Below are 21,627 nucleotides of genomic sequence, written 5' to 3'. Positions count from 1 at the left end.
GGATGAATCTTGAGGATATTATGTAAGTGAAATAAGCTTTCTGAATTTCTGTAATAATTACTGATGTTGAGTAATCAATAGGACAGATACTCCATGAATCCACTTATATGAGGTATCTGTAGTAGTCAAGCTCATAGAAGCAGAAAGTAGATTGGTGTTTGTCATCTGAGTTAAGGAAAAAGGTGAGCCTCAGCAGGCATAAAATTTTAATATTACAACATAAAAATGTTCTACAGATCTATTATACATTTTGCTTATAGTTAATAATACCATACTAAACACTTAAGAATTTGTTAGGAGGGTAAATCTCATGTGTGTTTTTTAACCACAATAAAAAGTCAGTGAAGTTCAATTCCATACATCCAGAAGACGGAAAGGCATAAATATATGGAGAACAGTATTAATGACTACTACATCAACACACATGCAAAAATGTAAAATAAATAAAATTAAGTAGTGTATTTAAAGATTCATCATGTTCAAATAAAATTTAGCACTGATGCATAGATGTCTCCATATTTAATTCTACCACTCATTAATTAAAGAGAAAAATCATATAAGAATCTCAATCTTAAAAGAAAATTTGATTTTTTCAATCTTACTGAAAAAGGAATAAAAAAGAAACTTGAAAAAGCTACCAAAAGCAAATATTACACTTAATACAAAGCAGTAGAATCATTCCTATTAAATTCAGGAATAAATAAGAGATGCTTCCATAACTGCTATTATTTAACATTATACATCTCTCCAAAAGTGATATACAATGGACAACAATCACATGAAAAGATGTTCAACATCAGAAATTATTACAGAATTCAGATCAATAGCACACTTGACATCCATTAGGATGACTACTATTAAAAACAGAATAAAAAATAAGTGTTGATGAGGATGTAGAAAAATTGGAACCCTAGCACACTGTTGGTGGAAATGTAAACTGCTAGAAAACAGTATGGACATTCTGAGTAAGGGACAGGCAGGGCTAAGTAGGGAGAGGTAAGTAAGGGGTCACAGAATCAGGCTCACAAAATGCCAAAAATGTGGAGATGAAAGGAACCAGAGATAATAAACCAGACCATCCTGTCCCAGGTGCCAGAGGTGGGTTCTTATTATAAAAGCTACTTGTGACCAAAAAGGGATTACCAGACCCTAAAAAGGACATAAGCCATTAAAGATATCACTAGTCCTTACTCAATGGTAATATTAAAAATGTTTAGGTTCCCTGTTTAGCTTTCAATAAAAGACGAGCCAAAAAACATTCAGTGGCAACCCTGTTGGGACCCTTCACTTCTGAGAACTTTCTAACTTCTATCACTTTACTCACTCTCCTTTGTGCACGAGATTCATTCTTTGACTCCAAGAAACAAGAACCAAGCTCTTCCATATCAATTCAAAAAATTAAAAAGAGAACTATCATATGATACAGCAATCCCACTTCTGGGTATAGATCCAAAAGAACTGAAAACAGACTCCACAGAGATATTTGCAAACTGACGTTCAGTGGCAGTATTATTCACAATCAAAGGTTGGAAGCAAACCAAATGTCCATCAGTAAATGCATAAATGATATGTAATATATACTACTCAGCATTAAAAATGAAAAAATACTGACATACTGCAATATTGATGAAACTTGAGGACATTATATTAAGTGAAATACATGAGTCACAGAAAGAACTATGATTCCACTCATATGAGGTATTTAACATAGTCAAATTCACAGAAATAAAAATTAGATTGATGGTCACTATGGGCTATGGAGAGGACTAACGGGGAAGTATTGTTTAATGGATTTAGAATTTCAGTTTTGCAAGCTGAGAAATTTCTAGAAGTCCGTTTCACAACAAGGTGTATATACTTAAAACTACGAACTGTGCACATAAAATGGTTAAATGGTAAATTATGTTATATGTTTGTCAAATTAAAAATGAAAAGATTAAAAAATTAAAAGAAGAGTTCAGCAAGGTACTGGCTAATTTGCTATGAGAAGTTAAAAGGACATAAGATTCCAGATATTCCAGTTCTTGTAGGGTTAAAAATGAGGTTGTTTATTATTAGATCAAACAAGTTGACATTAAAACCTACTTCAAGACAGACAAGAAACTACTTTAGTATTACACTTCTTTACAGCATGGCAGCTTGTGGATTTGGTGTTTCTCTTGAAGTGTGTATTAAGGTCACTTAATATACAGTGGCATAAAAACATGCATATAGACAGTGGAACAGAGAATTCAGAAATATTTACCCACGGATATATGGTCAACCAATTTTGGGGAAGGATACCAAAAACTCACAATGGTAAAAGGATACTTTCTTCAATAGGTGGAAAAATGGATATCCACATGCAAAAGAATGAAACTAGATACTCACAAAAATCAACTTGGAATGTATTAAAACTTTAAATGTAAGACCCAAAACCATAAATCTTATAGAAGAAAACATAGGGGAAAACCCTTTGACACACATCTTACCAATGATTTCTTGACTAAGAAATACCAAAACTACATGTAACTATGGCTAAAATAAACAAGTAATTCTATATCAAAATGAAGGTTTCTGTTCATCAGAAGAAACAATCAGTAAATTAAAAAGGCAACCTACAGAATGGGAGAAAATATTTCTAAACAACATATTTGATTAGGGTTAAATATCTAAACTCTATAAAGAAGCCATACAACTCAATAGCAAAAAGGCAATTAATCCATGTTAACAAATGGGCAAAGGAGCTGAATAGAAATTTTTCCAAATATACATACACACAGACACACACAAAGAGAGAACATCAACATATAAAGGTAATTGGAGAGGAGGAATGGGAAGATAGCAGCAGAGTAAGAGGACTGTAGGCTCATTTTACACCTATAAATACAACTAGATAAATATCAATTCATCCCGAATATCCCAGAAATCAACCTGAAGACTGTCAGAGCAACCACCACAACTAAAGGAAGAGAAGAGGTCACATGGAAGAAGGTAGAAAGTGCAGAGACACGGTTTAGGGGAGAAACAGATCAAGGATGCCATGGAGGAAAGGGAACCTTGGTTTTGGAGAAGGGTGAGACAGAGAGAAGCACACAGGGGAATGCACAAGAAGAATATTTGCCAAAAATAATTGCCTGGAAAATGAGAGGGGCTGAATTTCATGAGTTCCTGCAACTAGTGGAGCTTAAAGCCTAGAGTTTTAAAGATCAGCAGGCTTGGCTAGGACAGAGCCCAGAGGACAGTGCCCTGTTCCTAGAGGGAAGGCAGGTAAATAACCCAGGGGAAGACACTCTGGAAACACTATTATGAAAAACACCTGGGGCACACAGAGGAGACATTACTCCCTCTTCTCAGAGTACATCTCTAAGAGGCAGCATTCATAGAAACTCCACTCTGGGAACAAAGATGCTGGTTGGTGCCACTTCCTTTCCCCACCTCTCAGCATAAACACAGGGAAAATAGTATAGTGCAGTAGCCCCTCCCCCACAAGACTAGCACAAATCACAGCCCACACCAGGTCTCCTGACCAGAGAGTTCTGCAGGGCCTCAGTTCTCATGATAGTGTTGTCAGGTCCCATTTCACAAGCAGACAAGAACACACCTAGTTAAAGTGACCGCATTCAGGCCAGAGACCGAAAACTGCCCACAGTAGGCAAGGAGAGCCTCTGTAGATGACTGTACTGAAGAGCAGAGCAGTCAAACACAAGAGTGGGGTACACGCCGCACACACCAGAGACATTTCCTGAAGTACCAGGCCCTGGACACTATATGACCTCTTCTTCATAAGACCATTACATTCAGGGAAAGGAGACATAACTGGCTTTTCTAACACCTGGATAAAGGCAGAGACATAGACAAAATGAAAAGAGAAATTTATCCCAAATGAAGGAATAAGATAAGGCCACAGCCAGAAATTTAAGTAAAGCAGATAAAAGTAACATGCTTGATGGAGAACTTAAAGCATCAATCATAAGGATGCTCACTGAACTTGGAAAAAAATAGAAGACATCTGTAAGACTCTTACCACAGAGATAAAAGAGTTTAAAAAACAATCAGAGATGAGGAATGCAATAAATGAGATTGGAAACAGGCTTGCTGCAATGACCAGCAGGCTGGAAGAAGCAGGGGAATGAATTAGAAATAATAAAAGACAAAATAATGGAAAATAATGAAGCTAAACAAAGAGAGAAATAATTATGAAACATGAAAATAGACTCAGGGAACTCAATGACTACATCAAACGTAATAACATTCATTGTTATATGAATCCCATAAGAAGAGAGTGAAAAGGGGACAGAAAAAATTTATTTGAGGAAATCACAGCTGAAAACTTCTCTAATATGGGGATGGAAACAGATATCCAGATCCAGAGGCACAGAGAACTACCATCAAAATCAACAAAAGCAGGGCAAGGCCAAGACATAATTAAATTTGCAAAATATAGCAATAAAGAAAAAATCTTAAAAGCAGCAGGACAAAAGAGGTCCTTAATTTACAAGAAGACATCCATAAGGTTAGCTGCAGATTTCTCAACAAAAACTTGGCAAGCCAGAATAGTGGCATGATATATTCAATGTGCTGAATGTGAAAAATCTGCAACCAAGAATATTCTATCCAGCAAGGCTATCATTCAGAATGGAAGGAGAGATAAAGAATTTCAAAAACAAAAGCTAAAGGAGTTTGTAATCACCAAACCAGCTTTGTAACAAATATTAAAGGGGACTCTGAGTGGAAAGGAGAGACCAAAAATGGCAAAGGATTAGAAAAAAGCCCCATAAACACTGATAAAACATGTAATAAAATGACAATAAATACATATCTATCAATAATTACTTTGAAAGTAAATGTACTAAATGCTCCAATCAAAAGACATAGGATGTCAGAATGGATAAAAAAAAATAAGACTCGTTCACATCCTGCCTACAAGAGACTCATTTTAGACTAAAGACGCCCATAGAGTGGAGGTGAGGGTATCAAGAAACATTTATTATGCAAATGGATGTCAAAACAGAGTAGCAATACTTATATCAGATAAACTATATTTTAACACAAATATTTTAACAAGAGACAAAGAAGGACATGATATAATCATAAAAGAGACAGTTCAACAAGATTCTAATAACGGTAAATATTTATACACCCAACATGAGAGCACTCAAATATATAAAATAATTAATAACAAACATAAAGGAACTAATTGATAATAATACAATAATAGTAGGGGACTTTAACAATCCCTTTAAATCAATGGACAGATCATCTAAACAGAAAATTAACAAGGAAATAATGACTTTGAAGAAACACTGGATCAGATAGACACAATCTTTCCAATTGCACATGGAACGTTTTCCAGAATATATCATATATTGGGTCACAAATCAGCCCTCAACAAATATAAAAAGATTGGAATCATACCATGCATCTTTTCTGACCATAACACTATGAAATTAAAAGACAACCACAAGAAAAAATCTGGAAAGGGCAAAAATGCATAGGGTTAAACAATATGCTATTAAAAACGAATGAGAGGGGATTCCAGGGTGGTTCAGCAGTTTAGCGCCTGCCTTTAGCTCAGGGCATGATCCTGGAGTCCCTGCATCAAGTCCCACAATGGGCTCCCTGCATGGAGCCTGCTTCTCCCTCTGCCTGTGTCTCTGCCTCTATCTCTCTCTCTGTGTCTCTCGTGAATAAATAAATAAATCTTTTAAAAAAATAATAAAGTCCTTATGCTGTGTGGAAGGGCCTTGATTTGTTTCCTGTGTCTGTGTAGGCTCTAGTATAATGCTGAATTCAGTCACCACTGTAACTTCCTCAGAGACTTCTTAGCCTAATATTCTACTATGGATGAATGCAGACTGGACTCCTATGCAGAAATGGCTCAAAAATGGCATTTCAGCTCCTTATGTTTATAACTAAAAAGAACATTGTGTTTTATATTTGAATCAGAGAACTCTTGTCTTGAGTAACAGGTTCTAAATCAGTAGAACGCAAGACAAGAATAGCTTCTTGTTATATGTGAAACACTGTTTTCCAAACTCATCATAAGAACACAATGGATTTTTTTCATTATTTAGTAATATGATGAAAATTAGATATTGCCATAGCAGAATGATAGGCCGTGTATGGGATTTTACAAATGAAATTTGGATAAAATAATAATAGGAGCAGGGGCACCTGGATGACTCAGTTGGTTAAGTGTCCAACTCTTGACATCAGTTCAGATCATGATATCAGAACTGTGAGACTGAGTCCTGCATAGGGTTTCATACTCAGCCCAGAGACTGCTTGAGATTCTCTCTCTTCTTCTCCCTTGGACCCTCCCCACTCACAATAAATAAATAAATAAATAAATAAATAAATAAATAAATAAATAAATAAATAAAATCTTTTTAAAAAAAATAGCAACAGCAATTTGTTCTAATTTTCTATACAGTAGGTGTTTTGTAGTATGGAAGAAAAACTTGGAGTCAAACCCCAGTGCTAATACCTACCTGCTATATGACCTTAGAGGAATCATTAAACTTTAATAAGCTTAATTGTCTTCTTCTGTTTCAGAAAACAGCTTTAACCATCTACCTAAGAATAGTTTTTAGAATTAGAAATCATGTTTATAGCTCTTATCACAGGGCCTGGCAAATGACAGGTGTTAAATAAATGGTAAGAATTACTTTTATTTTACATATGCTAGGTATTTCTATTACTCAGAGTAGGATCTTCTGAGAATAGTTTGATTATATATCTTGGTTCTTGGTCTTTTTTTTATTTAGGTGGCATGATCCCAGGCTAATGTTATTTTCATCACCTTGATTTCTTAAAATGTGTCCCTTGAACCTTTACATACCTGACTAGATTAGGTAGAAGGCACTAAACACATACTCTGAAATAATTCAGGGTTTCCATCCATCCCCGTGGCTGCCAAAATTCTTTTTAGAATTATAAAACATGTTTTTAAAAAATGAAAAAAAATCACCAAGTTTTTAAAAACTGCCTATATTGTAAAAAATGTCTTTGGGATGTCTGGGTGGCTTGGTGGTTGGGCATCTACCCTCGGCTCAGGGTGTGGTCCTGGAGTCCCAGGATCGCGTCCCACACTGGGTTTCCCTCGAAGAGCCTACTTCTCCCTCTGCCTATGTCTCTGCCTCTCTATGTGTGTCTCTCATGAACAAATAAATAAATTCTTTTTTAAAGTCTTTAATATACTCTTTATTTTAAATTCAAAAAATGAACACTAATAGATATGCAAAGAATAAAGAGAAAGAAATCCAGGTATATCACTAAAGTGAATTGCAAACCATGAAAAAGCAAGAGAAGAAAAACCAGAGAAGAACTACACAAAAAACAACAAAGTAAGTATCAAAATAGCAATAAGTACAAATCTATCCATAATGACTTTGAATGTAAATGGACTAAATGCACCAAACAAAAGACACAGAGTGACAGAATGAATTAAAACCAAAACAAAACAACAAAACAAAAAACCAAGACCCAACTATATGCTACCTACAAGAGATTAATTTTAGACCTCAAGATACTTGCAGATGGAAAGTGAGGGGATGGGGGGGAACCTATCATGGAAATGGATGTCAAAAGAATGCTGGAGTTGTAATATTTATATCTGACAAAATAGACTTTAAGAAAAAAACTGTAACAAGAGACAAAGATACTATATAATCATAAAAGGAACAACCAAACAGGAATATCTAACAATTGCAAATATTTATGGCCCCAAAATAGAAGCACCCAAATATAAAAAATAGTTAATAACAAACATAAAGGAATAATAGTACTACAATTAATAGTAGAGGATTTTTTAAAAAAATTTTATTTATTTATGATAGTCACACACACAGAGAGAGAGAGAGAGAGAGAGAGGCAGAGACATAGGCAGAGGGAGAAGCAGGCTCCATGCACCGGGAGCCGGACGTGGGATTCAATCCCGGGTCTCCAGGATCACGCCCTGGGCCAAAGGCAGGCGCTAAACCTCTGCGCCACCCAGGGATCCCAATAGTAGAGGATTTTTGAAAGCCCCCATTTATATTAATGGACAGATCACCTAAATAGAAAGTAAAAAAGGAAGCGATGGTTTTGAATTACACACTGGACAAAATGGACTTAACAACATTATCTACAAGCATTATCTACAATAGCCAAACTAGGCAAACAACCCAAGCATCCATCAACTGATTAATGGATAAAGCAAATATGATATTTATATCATATGCATAATATATATTATATATAATATGAATATATTATGGAATGGCATACATATATATAATGGAATATGACTCAGCCATAAAAAAAGAATGAAATATTGCCATTTGCAATGACATTGATGGAACTAGAGAGTGTTATGCTAAGCAAAATAAATGAAATAGAGAAAGACAAATAACATATTATTTCACTCACATGTGGAATTTAAGAAACAAAACAAACAAGCAAAAGGGAATAGAGAACAACAGGAAAATCAAGAAAAAGACTTTTACCTATAGGGAACAAATTTATGGTTGCCAGAAGGGAGGTGAGCAGGTGGATAGATGATAGGGTTTAAAGAGGGCACTTGTGATGAACACTGGGTGATGTATGATTCACTATATTGCACACCTGAAACTGATGTTATACTGTATGTTAAGTGGAATTTAAATTAAGCCTTTTAAGTCATAAGGAAAATACAAATATGGTAGTGTACTGCATTTATCAAAAAAATCTGCATATAAGTAGACCCATGAAATTCAAACACATGTTGTTCAAGGGTCAACTGTTTAAGAAATTAGGAAGATAAAAAAAAAGAAACTAGGAAGATAGCAAATAACTGATCTAATTTTGCACCTCAAAGAACTAGGAGAACAAATTAAGCCCAAATATAGCTGAAATAAAGAAATACTAACGGAAAGAATGAAAATAGATAAAATAGGAAGGAGGCAAGATGGCAGAAGAGTAGGGGACCTTTGGTCCTCCAAACTTACCTAGGTAACTTTAAAACCACCCTGAACACCTATGAATTCAACCTGAGACATAAGGAGAGAACAGCTGAGACACTACAGAAAGATAAGTGATCACTTCTGACAAGGTAGGAGGGTGGAGAAGAGGAATGAGGGGATATATTGGAAGATAAATAGTAGGGAAGGGAGCCTTGGAAAGCCACTGCAGGAAAGTGGTACAGCAAACAGTTGGGAACTTTGGAAATTTGCTCCTGAGAAAGTCTTCCCTTACTGAAAACTGGTCAGTGGAGAAATAGAGCAGGATCATGGAGGGGCAGTGAAGTCTCAATATTCCTGGAGACACAGTAAGAGTAGGGGTGCCCATGAGAAACCATGATTTGTGCCATAAACTGCAAACTGTAGTGGGATAGCGGTAAAAGACTAGAATACAGCAACTCTTTAAAGGCATCTGGGAGAGGCAGCCAGGTACACAGTCCAGCAGCTGAGCTCTCTCTGCCCCAGAGTCCGGCAGTGGACAGAAGCGAGCTATCCTCTGTTCCCTCCAGGACAGGTGGAACTGAGGAGGACAGCAAAAGCTCTCCTGCAACTAGGCACCTTTCAATTTGTATGGATCAGTGCCCCCACACCTGCCCCCAGAAGGATCTATGCCATTGTGCACAGGGAAACAGCAGTTTGGTAAGGGTGGGGAGCTTCTGGCTCTGGGACTGGAGATTTAGCCACTGCCATTTTTTTTTCTCCTTTCACCTGAAAGAGGTATGGATTCTAGGGAACAAAGGCCTCACAGGACAAAACAGCTTTACATGGAGCAAGGACACCTGGCAAGGGGCGGGGCATCTCCACCCAGGCACAGACATCTGAGAATCAGTGTAGCAGGCCTGTCCCCCAGAAGAACAGCTGAAAGAATAGGGGAAGAGCAAGTTTACTGACCAAGGAACATAGGAAAGCTCAAGGACTGAGGAAGAATAGTATATAGAACTTGAGGGTTTTTTTCCTGCCTTAACTATGATATTTTATCAACTCTCCATTTTTAAGTTTTTTCCTTTTCATATTTTTATAATTATATGTCATAGATATATTCTTCATTTTTGGATTCTTTTCAACATATTCACTTTAATTTTTATAGATATATGTTACAGTATTTTTTCTTTTTATTTTCTTTTTATTTTCTGGACTTGACCTCTTTGGAAATGTCTAGAGTGTATTTTACTTAGGTTGTGGTTGATATTTTTGACTCTGCTCATCATACAGCCATTTTGCAATGGAAAAAAAAATGACTAGAAGGAAAAATTCACCATAAAAGAAAGAACCAGAAGTATTACTCTCTGCCACAGATCTAATGGATATGGATTTAAATAGCATGTCAGAGATACATTTCAGAGGTACTATTATAAAATTACTGGTGGCTCTTGAAAAAAAAACACAAAGGACTCTAGAGATTCTCTTACTGCAGAATTGAGATCTATCAGGCCAAAATGAAAAATACTTTAACTGAGATGCAGTCTAAACTGGATGCTCTAACAGCTAGGGTTAATGAGATAGAAAAGAGAATGAGTGACATAGAAGACAAGTTGATGGAAAGGAAGGAAGGAAGCTGAGGAAAAGAGAAAAAAACAATTAAGAACCCATGCAGAGAGAGTTTGGGAAATAAATGATAGCTTGAGAAGAAATATTATTCCTTCTAAAAGATGAATGGATCAATCCTACTAAAGATGAATGGGTCAATTCCACTAAAAGATGATTGGGTCAACCAGGAAATTAGTAATGGATTTTAAAGATTCATGGAAACTAACAAAAATGAAAGTAAAACCATCTTAAAATCCTTGGGATACAGCAAAAGTCATCATAAAAGAGAAATACATTGCAATACAAACCGCCCTCAAAAAAATTGGAAAAATCTTAAATACACAAGCTAACCTTACACCTAAATGAACTGGAGAAAGTACAGCAAATAAAGCATAAACCAAACAGAAGAAGAGAGATAATAAAGATTAGAACATAACTCAATGAAATAGCGACCAGAAGACCTGTACAACAGATCAATGAAACCAGGAGCTGGTTTTTCAAAAAAAATAAAAAATAAAAAAAAATAAGACAGATAAACTCCTAGCCAGACTTATTAAAAAGAAAAAAGATTCAAATTAATAAAATCATGAACAAAAGAGATCACAACCAATTGTAAGGAAATACAAACGATTTTGAAAATGTATTATAAGCAACTAAATGGCAAAAAAAAAAAAAAAAAGGCAATCTGGAAGAAATGGATGCATTACTGGAAACCTATAAATCACCAAAACTGAAACAGGAAGAAATAGAAAACATTCTTAATGTTTAGTAAAAAGGCCAATAACCAACCAGTGAGGAAATTGAAACAGTCATCAAAACACTCCCAAGAAACAAGAGTTCAGGGTCACTTGGCTTCCCAGGGAAATTCTACCAAACATTTAAAGAAGAAATAATACTTATTCTACTAAAGCTGTTTCAAAAGGTAGAAATGGAAGGAATACTTCCAAACTCGTTCTATGAGGTCAATATTACCTTGATCCCAAAACCAGACAAAAACCCCACCAAAAAAGGAGAATTACACACCAATATCCCTGATAAACATGAAGGCAAAAATTATCTCCAAGATACTAGCCATGAGGATCCAACAGTAATATTGAGAGGATTATTCACCACAACCAAGTGGGATTTATTCCTGGGATGTAAGAGTGGTTCAACATTCATAAAGCAATGTGATAGATCACATCAACAAAAGAAAAGATGAGAACCATATCATCCTCTCAATAGATGCAGAGAAAGCAATTGACAAAATACAACATCCATTCCTGATTAAAACTTCAAAGTGTAGGGATAGAGGGAACACTTCTCAATATCATAAAAGCCATTTATGAAAAGCCCATAACGAATATCATTCTAATGGGGAAAAAACTGAAAATCTTTCCCCTAAGATCAGGAACATGATAGGGATGTCCATTCTCACCACTGTTGTTCAACATAGTACTAGAAGTCCCAGCTTCAGCAATCAGACAACAAAAAGAACAAAAAGGCATTCAAATTGGCAAAGAAGTCAAACTGTCCCTCTTCCCAGATGACATGATACTCTATATAGAAAACCCAAAAGACTCCACCCCAAGATTGCTAGAACTCATACAGCAATTCAGCAATGTGGCAGGATACAAAATCAATGCCCAGAAATCAGTGGCATTTCTATACACTAACAATGAGACTAAAGAACGAGGAATCAAACCCATTTACAGTTGCAGCCCAAAACATAAGATACTTAGATATCAACTCAACCTGAGAGGTAAAGGATCTATTACCTAAAAACTACAGAACACTTCTGAAACCAATCGAGGAAGATGCAAAGAGATGGAAAAACATTTTGTGTCCATGGACTGGAAGAATAAATATTGTGAAAATGTCTATGCCACCCAGGGCAATTTACACATTCAATGCCATCCCTATCAAAATACCATGGACTTTCTTCACAGAATTGGAAAAAATAATCTTAAGATTTGTATGGAATCAGAAAAGACCCTGAAAAGCCAGAAGAATGCTGAAAAAGAAAACCAAAGCTGGGGGCATCACAATGCCTGACTTCAAGCTGTATTACAAAGCTGTGATCATCAAGACAGTGTAGTACTGGCAGAAAAACTGACACATATGTCAATGGAACAGAATAGAGAACCCAGAAATGGACCCTCAACTCTATGGACAATGAATCTTTGACAAAGCAGGAAAGAATATCCACTGGAAAAAGGACAGTCTCTTCAATAAATGGTGTTGAGAAAATTGGACATCCACATGCAGAAGAATGAAACTAGACTATTCTCTTACACCATACACTAAGATGAACTCAAAATGGTTGAATGATCTAAATGTAAGAAAAGAATCCATCAAAATCCTAGAGGAGAACAAAGGCAAAAACTTTTTTGAAGTTGGCCACAGCATTTTTTTGCAAGACACATCTATGAAGGCAAGGGAAACAAAAGCAAAAATGAACTATTGGGACTTCATCAAGATAAAAAGCTTCTGCACAGCAAAGGAAAGAGTCAGCAAAACTAAAGGACAACCTACAGAATGGGAGAAGATATTTGCGAATTTATCAGATAAAGGGCTAGTATCCAAGATCTATAAAGAATTTATCAAACTTATCACCTATGAAATAAACAATCCAGTCATAAAATGGGCGGAAGACATGAACAGACTTTCTCCAAAGAATACCTACACATGACCAACAAGCACATGAAAAAAAATGCTCTGCATCACTTGCAATCAGGGAAATACAAATCAAAACCACAATGAGATATAATCTTACACTAGTGAGAATGACTAAATTTAACAAAGCAGGAAATCACAAATATTGGCAAGGATGTGGAAAATGAGGAACCATTTTACACTGTTGGTGGGAATGCAAACTGGTACAGCTGCTCTGGAAAACAGTGTGGAGGTTCCTCAAGAAGTTAAAAATAGAGCTACCCTGCAATCCAGCAATTGAACTACTGGGTACTTACCCCTAAAGATACAGATGCAGTGAAACGGCAGGACACATGCACCCCAATGTTCATAGCAGCAATGTCCACAATAGCCAAACTGTGTAAGGAGCCATGATATCCTTCAACAGATGGATAAAGAAGATGTGGTCTATATATACAATGGAATATTACTCAGCCATTAGAAAGGACAAATACCTACCGTCTGCTTCAATGTGAATGGAACTAGAGGGCATTATTGCTGAGTAAGTCAATTGGAGAAAGACTATTATCATATGATTTCACTCATGTCTGGAATATAAGAAATAGTGAAAGGGAGTCTAAGGGAAAGAAGGGAAACTGAGTGGGGAAAAATTAGGGAGGAAGACAAACCATAAGAGACTCCTAACTCTGGGAAAGAAACAAAGGGCTACAGGAGGAGGGGATTGGGTAACTGGGTGATGGGCACGAAGGAGGGTACTTGATGGGATGAGCACTGGGTGTTATACTTTATGTTCACAATTTACTTTAAATAAAATATTTTTAAAATAAGAAGAAGAAAAATAAAATAGATTAAATAGAGACCATAAAAATAATGGATAAAATCAAAGAATAGATTTTTCCAAAATATAAACAAAATTAATAAACTTTTAGCAAGACTAAGAAAAAAATAATAAATAAATAATATCAAAAATGAAACAAGAGAAACTACAACTGACAGATTATAAGAGACTACTACTATGAACAAGTATAAGCCAACAAATTAGATAACAAGAAGAAATGAATAAGTTCCTAGAATTATGCAACCTATGAAGACTGAAGTAGGAAGAAACAAAGTCTGAGAGACCAATAACAAGTAAGGATACTAAAATAGTAATCAAAAACCTCCCAACACTTAAAACCTCATAACCAGATGGTAAGTGGTGAATTATATAAAATATTTAAACAAAAACTAATTCCAATCATTCTCAAACTCTTTCAAAAATTTGAAGAGGAAGGAACACTTCCAAACTCATTGTGTGAGTCTAGTATTACCTGACTCCAAATGACAGATATGGACAGTATAAGAAAACTACAGACTAATTTTTCTAATGAATATAGATGTAAAAACTGACAACAGAATATTAGCAAACCAAATTCAAGAACTCATTAACAGGACTATACACTATGACCAAGTGCAATTTACCCCTGAAATGCAGGGATAGTTCTTTTTACATAAATCAATAATTGTGATACTTCACAATTATTACAATAATTTCACAATTATCACAATAATTGTAATATTTCTATTTTTAATAGAATTAAAAATAAAAATCGTAATCACTTTAATAGATGCAGGAAAAGCATTTAGCAAAAGACAACATCCTTTGATGATAAAAACCATCAACAGCTTAGGTATAGAAGCTTAAAGATAGAAGGTACATAAGTCAACCTATGACAAACCTTCAGCTAACACACTCTGAAGAAAAATGTAAAGCTTTTACCATAAGATCATGAACAAGGCAAGTGTATTCATATTCAACACAGTACTGGAAGTCCTAGCTAGAGCAATGAGACAAGACAAAGAAATAAATGCAAATAAGAAATAAAGAATTAAAATTTTCATTATTTGCAAATGATAAGATTTTTCACAGTTGGCCCTTGAATAACATGGCTTGAACTGCATGGGTCCACTTATATGCAGAATTTTTTAATAAATGTGTGTACTGTAGATTTATTTTCTTTTCCCTCTGATTTGCTTAACAATTTCTTTTGTTTTGTTGTAAGAATACAGTATATCATTTATACATATATATTACAGTGTAATATATATATTACAAACTATGTGTTAATTGGCTGTGTTATCAGTACTGCTCTAGTGAACTGTAAACCATTAGTAGTTAAGTTTTTGGGGAGTCAAAAGTAATACACAGATTTTTTTACTGGACAGGGCAGTATATACTCTATACTGCTTGTGGTGCAGTCACTGTGGAAAACAGGCAGTTTCTCAAAAAGCAAAATTTCAATTCTCATATGCTCCAGCAATTACACCCCTACTCCAAATAATTGAAAACAGAGATTTAAACAGCAACCAGGAGCACCTGGTTCAGTAGGTTACTACTGTGGCTCAGTAGGTTAAGTTTCTGTCTGCCTTGGGTTCAGGTCATGATTTCAAAGTCCTGGGATCAAGCACCTCATCAGGCTCCCTGCCTAGTGGTGAGTTGGCCTCCTCTCCCCTGCTCATGCTCTGTCTCTCTCCCTTCTCTCTCAATCAATCAATCAATCAATCAATCAATATTTTTAAAAAATATAAAAGAAATAAAAATAGTTACCAGACACCATGTTTATTGCAGCATTATTCATAATAGCCAAAAGATGGAAACAATCCAAATGTTCATCAGCAGGTAAATGGATAAACAAAATGTGATATATGCATATAATGGAATATTTTTCAGCCATAAAAAAGGAATGAAGTTCTAACACATCATGGATGAAACTTGAAAACATTATGCTAAGTGAAATAGGCCAGATACAAAAGGACAAATGTTGTATGATTTATTTATATGAAATATACTAGGCATGTTGCTAGAAATAAAAAGAAAATTAGAGGTTACAGAGGCTGGACAGAGGCAGGAATGGGAGTTATTGCTTAATGAATTTCTCTTGGGGGTGATGAAAAGTTGTGGAGATAGAGGTAGTGATGATTGTACAACATTGTGAATGTCATTAATACCAATGAATTGCACACTTAAAAGATGATTAAAATGGCAAACTTTATGTTATATATTTTTATCACAATAAAATTTTTAGTAGATTGGTTAAATTCAGGCCAACTATTGGTTTAAGTTTCTAACAAACTTTGAATAAAAACTACCTCATAATAAGGCATGATTATCTCAACGTGGTAACATAGGTGAAACAGTAGAGGTACTCTTATCTCAAAGTACAATAGAAGAGTAATTCTCTTGCACTCTGCATCACAACCATTTAATTTTATTTTGAAAGTTCCAGCCAATGTAGAAAGACACAGATTGATTATTAAAATTATATATGTTGGATAGGAAGAACAAATTTATCACTGTTTTAATTATATATATATATATATATATATATATATATATACACACATTTATTTTTAAGACAGAAAGTATGCTCAAGTTGATGAGGGAGGGGCAGAGGGAGGATCTTAATCAGGCTCCACCCCAAGCACAGAGCCTCATGCAGACTCAGTCTCAGGACCCTGAGATTATGACCTGAGCTGAAATCCAGAGTCAGACACTTAACCAACTGAGCCACTCAGGCACCCCATTTTAAAATATATTATATAAAACATCTAAAGAATCTAGCTAAAATATTAATTATTTATACCACAAAGCATCTTTTTCTTGTTGTATCTTGATGAATTTTTGGCATTATATCATGTTAAGAATTCATAATGCCAAATACTGTTATTTTATTAATGCAAAGCTATCACTTCCCTTTTACACAGATCTTAGTTGAAATAAACTATGGGTAATGTAATGTTCACTCACCGAATTAATTTTTACATACTAGTCAATATGTTTTTATATTATGTGATGACTGTCCAGAGAGTTATTTCCATATTTAATAATATTCTCTTTTCATTTATTTAAAATTATACCATGGGAACACACAATCATTCACATTTTTATCTTACAAAACAAAAAATCTTTTTACCTTGAAATTCTCTTGCTTCTTGTCTTTCAGTCTTACTTTGTAATTTCTCTTCTACAACAGCAGCCTTAATGACAAAAGTTATAATAAGTAATTTCAAATTTATATCTTGTAACTCTAATTACCTTCTTTCAGAGCAAGAACTTTTACTCATATCTACAACATCATTAGATAAATGTTTTACTTTTATGTATGAATGCATCAAATAAAAGCATGAAAACAATTAATGGATCTGAAAAGCATTTAGGAACATGTATGTGGAGGGAACCCAAGCTATATTGTGATCCTCCTCATAAATAATTGCAAATAAATCATGTTAATAATGATGATGATTCTAGTTTAGATTTATATATTAGTCTGATTCAATCTCTAGACTAACTCAAATGACTTATGAAATTATTTTTAAGGTCATTTTAATAAATTCTATGATAAAAATATATTGTAGATACATGTCAAATATATACAGCCCTTTTATCATCTTTTCTCCCAGTATTTTTGCTTTAAGAGTTTTCTAATCAGGGACACCTAGGTAGCTCAGTGGTTGAGCATCTTCCTTCAGCTCAGAGTGCGATCCTGGGGTCCTGGGTTGAATCACACATCAGCTCCCTGCAGAAAGCCTGCTTCTTCCTCTGCCTATGTCTCTGCCTCTCTCTGTATGTGTCTCATGAATAAATGAATAAAATATTTTTTTAAAAAAAAGATTTTCCGGGATCCCTGGGTGGCGCAGCGGTTTGGCACCTGCCTTTGGCCCAGGGCGCGATCCTGGAGACCCGGGATCGAATCCCATGTCGGGCTCCCGGTGCATGGAGCCTGCTTCTCTCTCTGCCTGTGTCTCTGCCTCTCTCTCTCTCTCTGAGTGTGACTATCGTAAATAAATAAATTTAAAAAAAAAAAAAAAAAAAAAGATTTTCCTAGTCAAATACTGTTTTAACAAAAGCAATTCTGATAATTTTCTAGGCATTGTTTAAGGAATATAAAATCATTTCAAAACAATGTTTCACAATTACCTATTTGAAAATATTTTTCTAGATGAACCTGAAATGATAATTTCTCTATCTCAGTTAGGAATTGTGTATCTTTTATCATTAAAACTCTAATCTAAGCCACAACTTCTTTGTTGATACAGCTTAGAATTTTTATGTAAAAATATCACTCTGATTCTCAAATATTACTTTAAACATCCTAAATATAAAACAGATTATATTAAAATATAAAATTTTATTACCTTTAAATAAGAAAATATTAATGAGTTTTAACATTTACTTAAAATATTAAAGGAGTCTAGCAATTCAAAGTACACAGCTTTCAAATTATTGTACTATATCTTACCTTTGAGATGTCACTACCCATTGGCTTTCTTTTAGTGAGAACAGAGGGTGAAATGAATGATGCTGTAGCTGTTTCACTCCCTTGAAGTGATGCTTTGCCAGACAGTAAATCTTCAATCTCCTTGTTTGATAATAGTCTTGTTAATGGTTTCTCATGGGTCTTTAATGGAAGCGTGTAGGATAAGTCTTTATCAGCTGAAACTTCATTTGAACTCCTTAAAAAAGCTGAACCATCTTGAGTGTTTAGGATCTGTGAAAGATCTGAAATAGCAGAGCTAGCTCTTTTCTTCTCTGAGCTTTAGAATTACAAAATATCTGGTATTAGATTATGTGAAGAACATTTTAAATTTTTAATTTAAGAATCATTTTAATAATCTATGAGAATATTAAATAGGCAATCCTAATTATCCATTAATGAATGGTAATACAAATATGAAGTTGCTACTAGATAACAAGTTGAAGATAATATATCTTTTAGGAATTAAAATAGATATACAGAATTAAATAACTTTTAAAATACTTAACATAAGAGCTATTCAAGATCATAACAGGCACAGAACAAAAAATATTTGGTTACACAAAGTAGAACACAAGATGTTTTAGAAGATGCCCTTCAGTCACATTTATTCCAAAGTTATTTTTCCACAATTTCATTTCAGAATGAAAATAAAAATTTCTCTATAGCAGTTTTAATATTAAAAGATCACTGTCTTCTACCAGAGTCAATTTCCAAGCTCTGAGTTAGTTTTCTTCAAGGTAATAAGTAATTATTCTTCACCAGTTGGCAGGCTCAGCTTATTAGGGGGCCAGGACTAGGGTAACCATATGTCATGGTTTGTCTACACAGTCCCAATTTATGCTTGTTCCAGCATTCCACTTTAGATGATAATTTAAAGGTCCAACTAGCTATGTTCTATAGAATTTGACATAGCTTTTCTGGTCCTATCAAATGCAAGAGAATTTGATGGTTCTTCACTTTATACAGCTATTATTCCAGTTAATATAATCTGCCTAAGGTTTGTTGCAGTGCCTAAAATAATTTGAATTTTGGTCATGCAGATGCAAAATTTTACAATGTAACTATTTCACTCATCCTAATCTGTTGGTTTGAGATGAATTTCCAACACCAGAGTTTGAATTATAAAAAAGAGGCATATGGAAGACAATTCTAGAACAAAAGTGTAAGATAATTGATGGTTAAAAAGACATCATTTATGAAAGACTTTTGTAGTAGTTATAAAACAGATTCCAATATTAAAGTTAAGGAGAAAAGATGGCTGCTTGTCATAAATCAAGGATATCTCAGCCTCAAACATGACTTAATAGTTTTATTATGCATTTGAATTTAAAATGACTAGTTATAAAATAGCCTAACACTCTTCTGGAAACCATTTTTGAAGATATATCCTAGAGGACTCATCATTTTTAGGCCATTGAAGCATAACAACTGTTCAAGTACATGATATAAATTGATGCTTTTTTTTACAAACATACCTGCAGCTATTAGTAGCTGCATGACCACTCATGTTACCACTATTACCACATAGCTATAAGTAGAAAGCAAAATACTTTTAAAGATTTTGAAATATTTATGAGGAGATATCATTAATCATTTGATTCTACTATAACAATAGAGGCAAATGATCCTACTATAACAATAGAGAAAATATGTGGCAATCTTGAGAACAAGCCTTAAATACAATACAAAGACTATAATACAAAGTTTGTTTATGACCATACTCCCACATGCAACATTCCCCATTTATACTGGCTTCTACAATCATAAAGGACAGTCATTGCATAACACCATAATACTCCTGAGGGAAGGGACAGGAAATGAAAAACACTATAAATGTATGCAAGCAGTACTGTATTCAAGCTCACACCAACCAAACAGACAGCTCTAAGAAGTGGAGACAGGCATACTTTCAAGGCCAGATGTTTGCTTGAATGATAAAAGAAAAGAAGAGGAAATGGAGGGAAAAGGAGGAGGAAAACAGAAGGAGGAGGAAGAGAAGAAAGGAGGAAGAGAATATAAAGTCTATGAAAGTCAGCCTATATTCACACATAAAATAATAATGATCGGCCCTATCCCCATTCTTTGGTAAATTATCAAAACAACCTAAATATATTTTATAAGTCTTGCTAAATGTGCATCATTTGTCATTCACTTGTGATTAAGATTCTTTCTAGCCATCACTCTGTGCTAAAAACTTACAATATAATAGTATACTTATAAGCATGTATTTCAACAGCTTTGATATAAGAATGTTGATAGCATTCTACATGACAGTCTTCAACGTCACTGAAGTGATATAAAGAATACATCTACTCTTGCTTGCAAAAGTATTTGTTAATCTGAAGATCTGAGCATTCTATCCTTTTTTCACCAAGCAAATAGATATGTAAAGGCAAATCTGTTATGCATATCATTAGACACCCTTTTAACACATTGTCATCCAGACAAAATGGATGATTCCTCAACCTGTCCTGAGTTGTCTGTTTCTATTCCAACACCTTCTATTTCTCAGCTTTCCTTATTAACTTTAACTCCAACCATTTTCTAAATTGTCAACACAATTCCCAAGGCATTTCCCTCCTCCCTTAGGAAAAAAAAAACTCTCTTTTAAGTATTGATACATACACTGAATAATGGAAATATAGAGGAGAATGGATTTGATATTATCTTCAATAATAGAATATGTAGAATGCATTTATATATATAAAGAAAACAAAAGAGCTAGGATTCAAAGTGTGTAGTACAACCTTAAATGTTTCTAAAAATTAACTTTAGAAGAAAATTTCAATATAATGAATGTAAAATTAACATTCAAAAACTATCATATCTTGATAGTTTTAAAGATTATATTATTATTGGTCAAATTCTTCATAGTGATTAGTTTCAGGCTCCTCAACTAAAAAGGAACTCAAAAAGTTTTGAAAAGATTTGATAAAAATGCAAATGATTAAAAGCCTGGAAAAATGAAATGTTAAGATACTTAGGATTATTTCACCTAGAGAAAATAAGGCTGGTCTACTTAGAAATAGTTTGTAAATGTGTAAACATATCTTACACTGAAAATGTTTATAGCTATTGTTATTCCTGAAATAATTAAAAATAGGACTTAAACTATAAAATAAGGAAATTATATGAAACAGAAAGGGGAAACTATTCTAGGAAATAAACTAGAAAAACAAATTATTGGTTAATGAGAGTGATATACATAT

At 34.3% G+C, this 21,627-nt stretch overlaps 1 protein-coding gene across 12 annotated transcripts in view; it reads right to left on the bottom strand.

Annotated features, from left to right (window-relative positions):
* CCDC7 (coiled-coil domain containing 7) overlaps nt 1-21,627 on the bottom strand; it is a 391,847-nt gene that overhangs the window by 231,080 nt on the left and 139,140 nt on the right. For 9 of the 12 annotated variants that reach the window (XR_012030726.1, XR_012030727.1, XM_072825155.1 and 6 more), the window contains 2 exons: nt 18,401-18,695; nt 17,075-17,138 (listed from right to left, as the gene is read on the bottom strand). Coding sequence is in view for 8 of the 12 variants with exons in the window: in XM_072825155.1 (XP_072681256.1) it covers nt 17,075-17,138; nt 18,401-18,695 (359 nt within the window). In the remaining 4 variants the exon portion in view is untranslated. Of the gene's footprint in view, nt 1-17,074; nt 17,139-18,400; nt 18,696-21,627 lie in introns of those variants that run through there. The other 3 variants (XM_072825161.1, XR_012030728.1, XR_012030729.1) reach the window with 3 other exon arrangements.

This window comes from Canis lupus, chromosome 5, assembly GCF_048164855.1.
Source record: "Canis lupus baileyi chromosome 5, mCanLup2.hap1, whole genome shotgun sequence".
NCBI classification, from domain to species: domain Eukaryota; kingdom Metazoa; phylum Chordata; class Mammalia; order Carnivora; family Canidae; genus Canis; species Canis lupus.
This window is presented reverse-complemented; position numbering and strand designations above follow the sequence as displayed.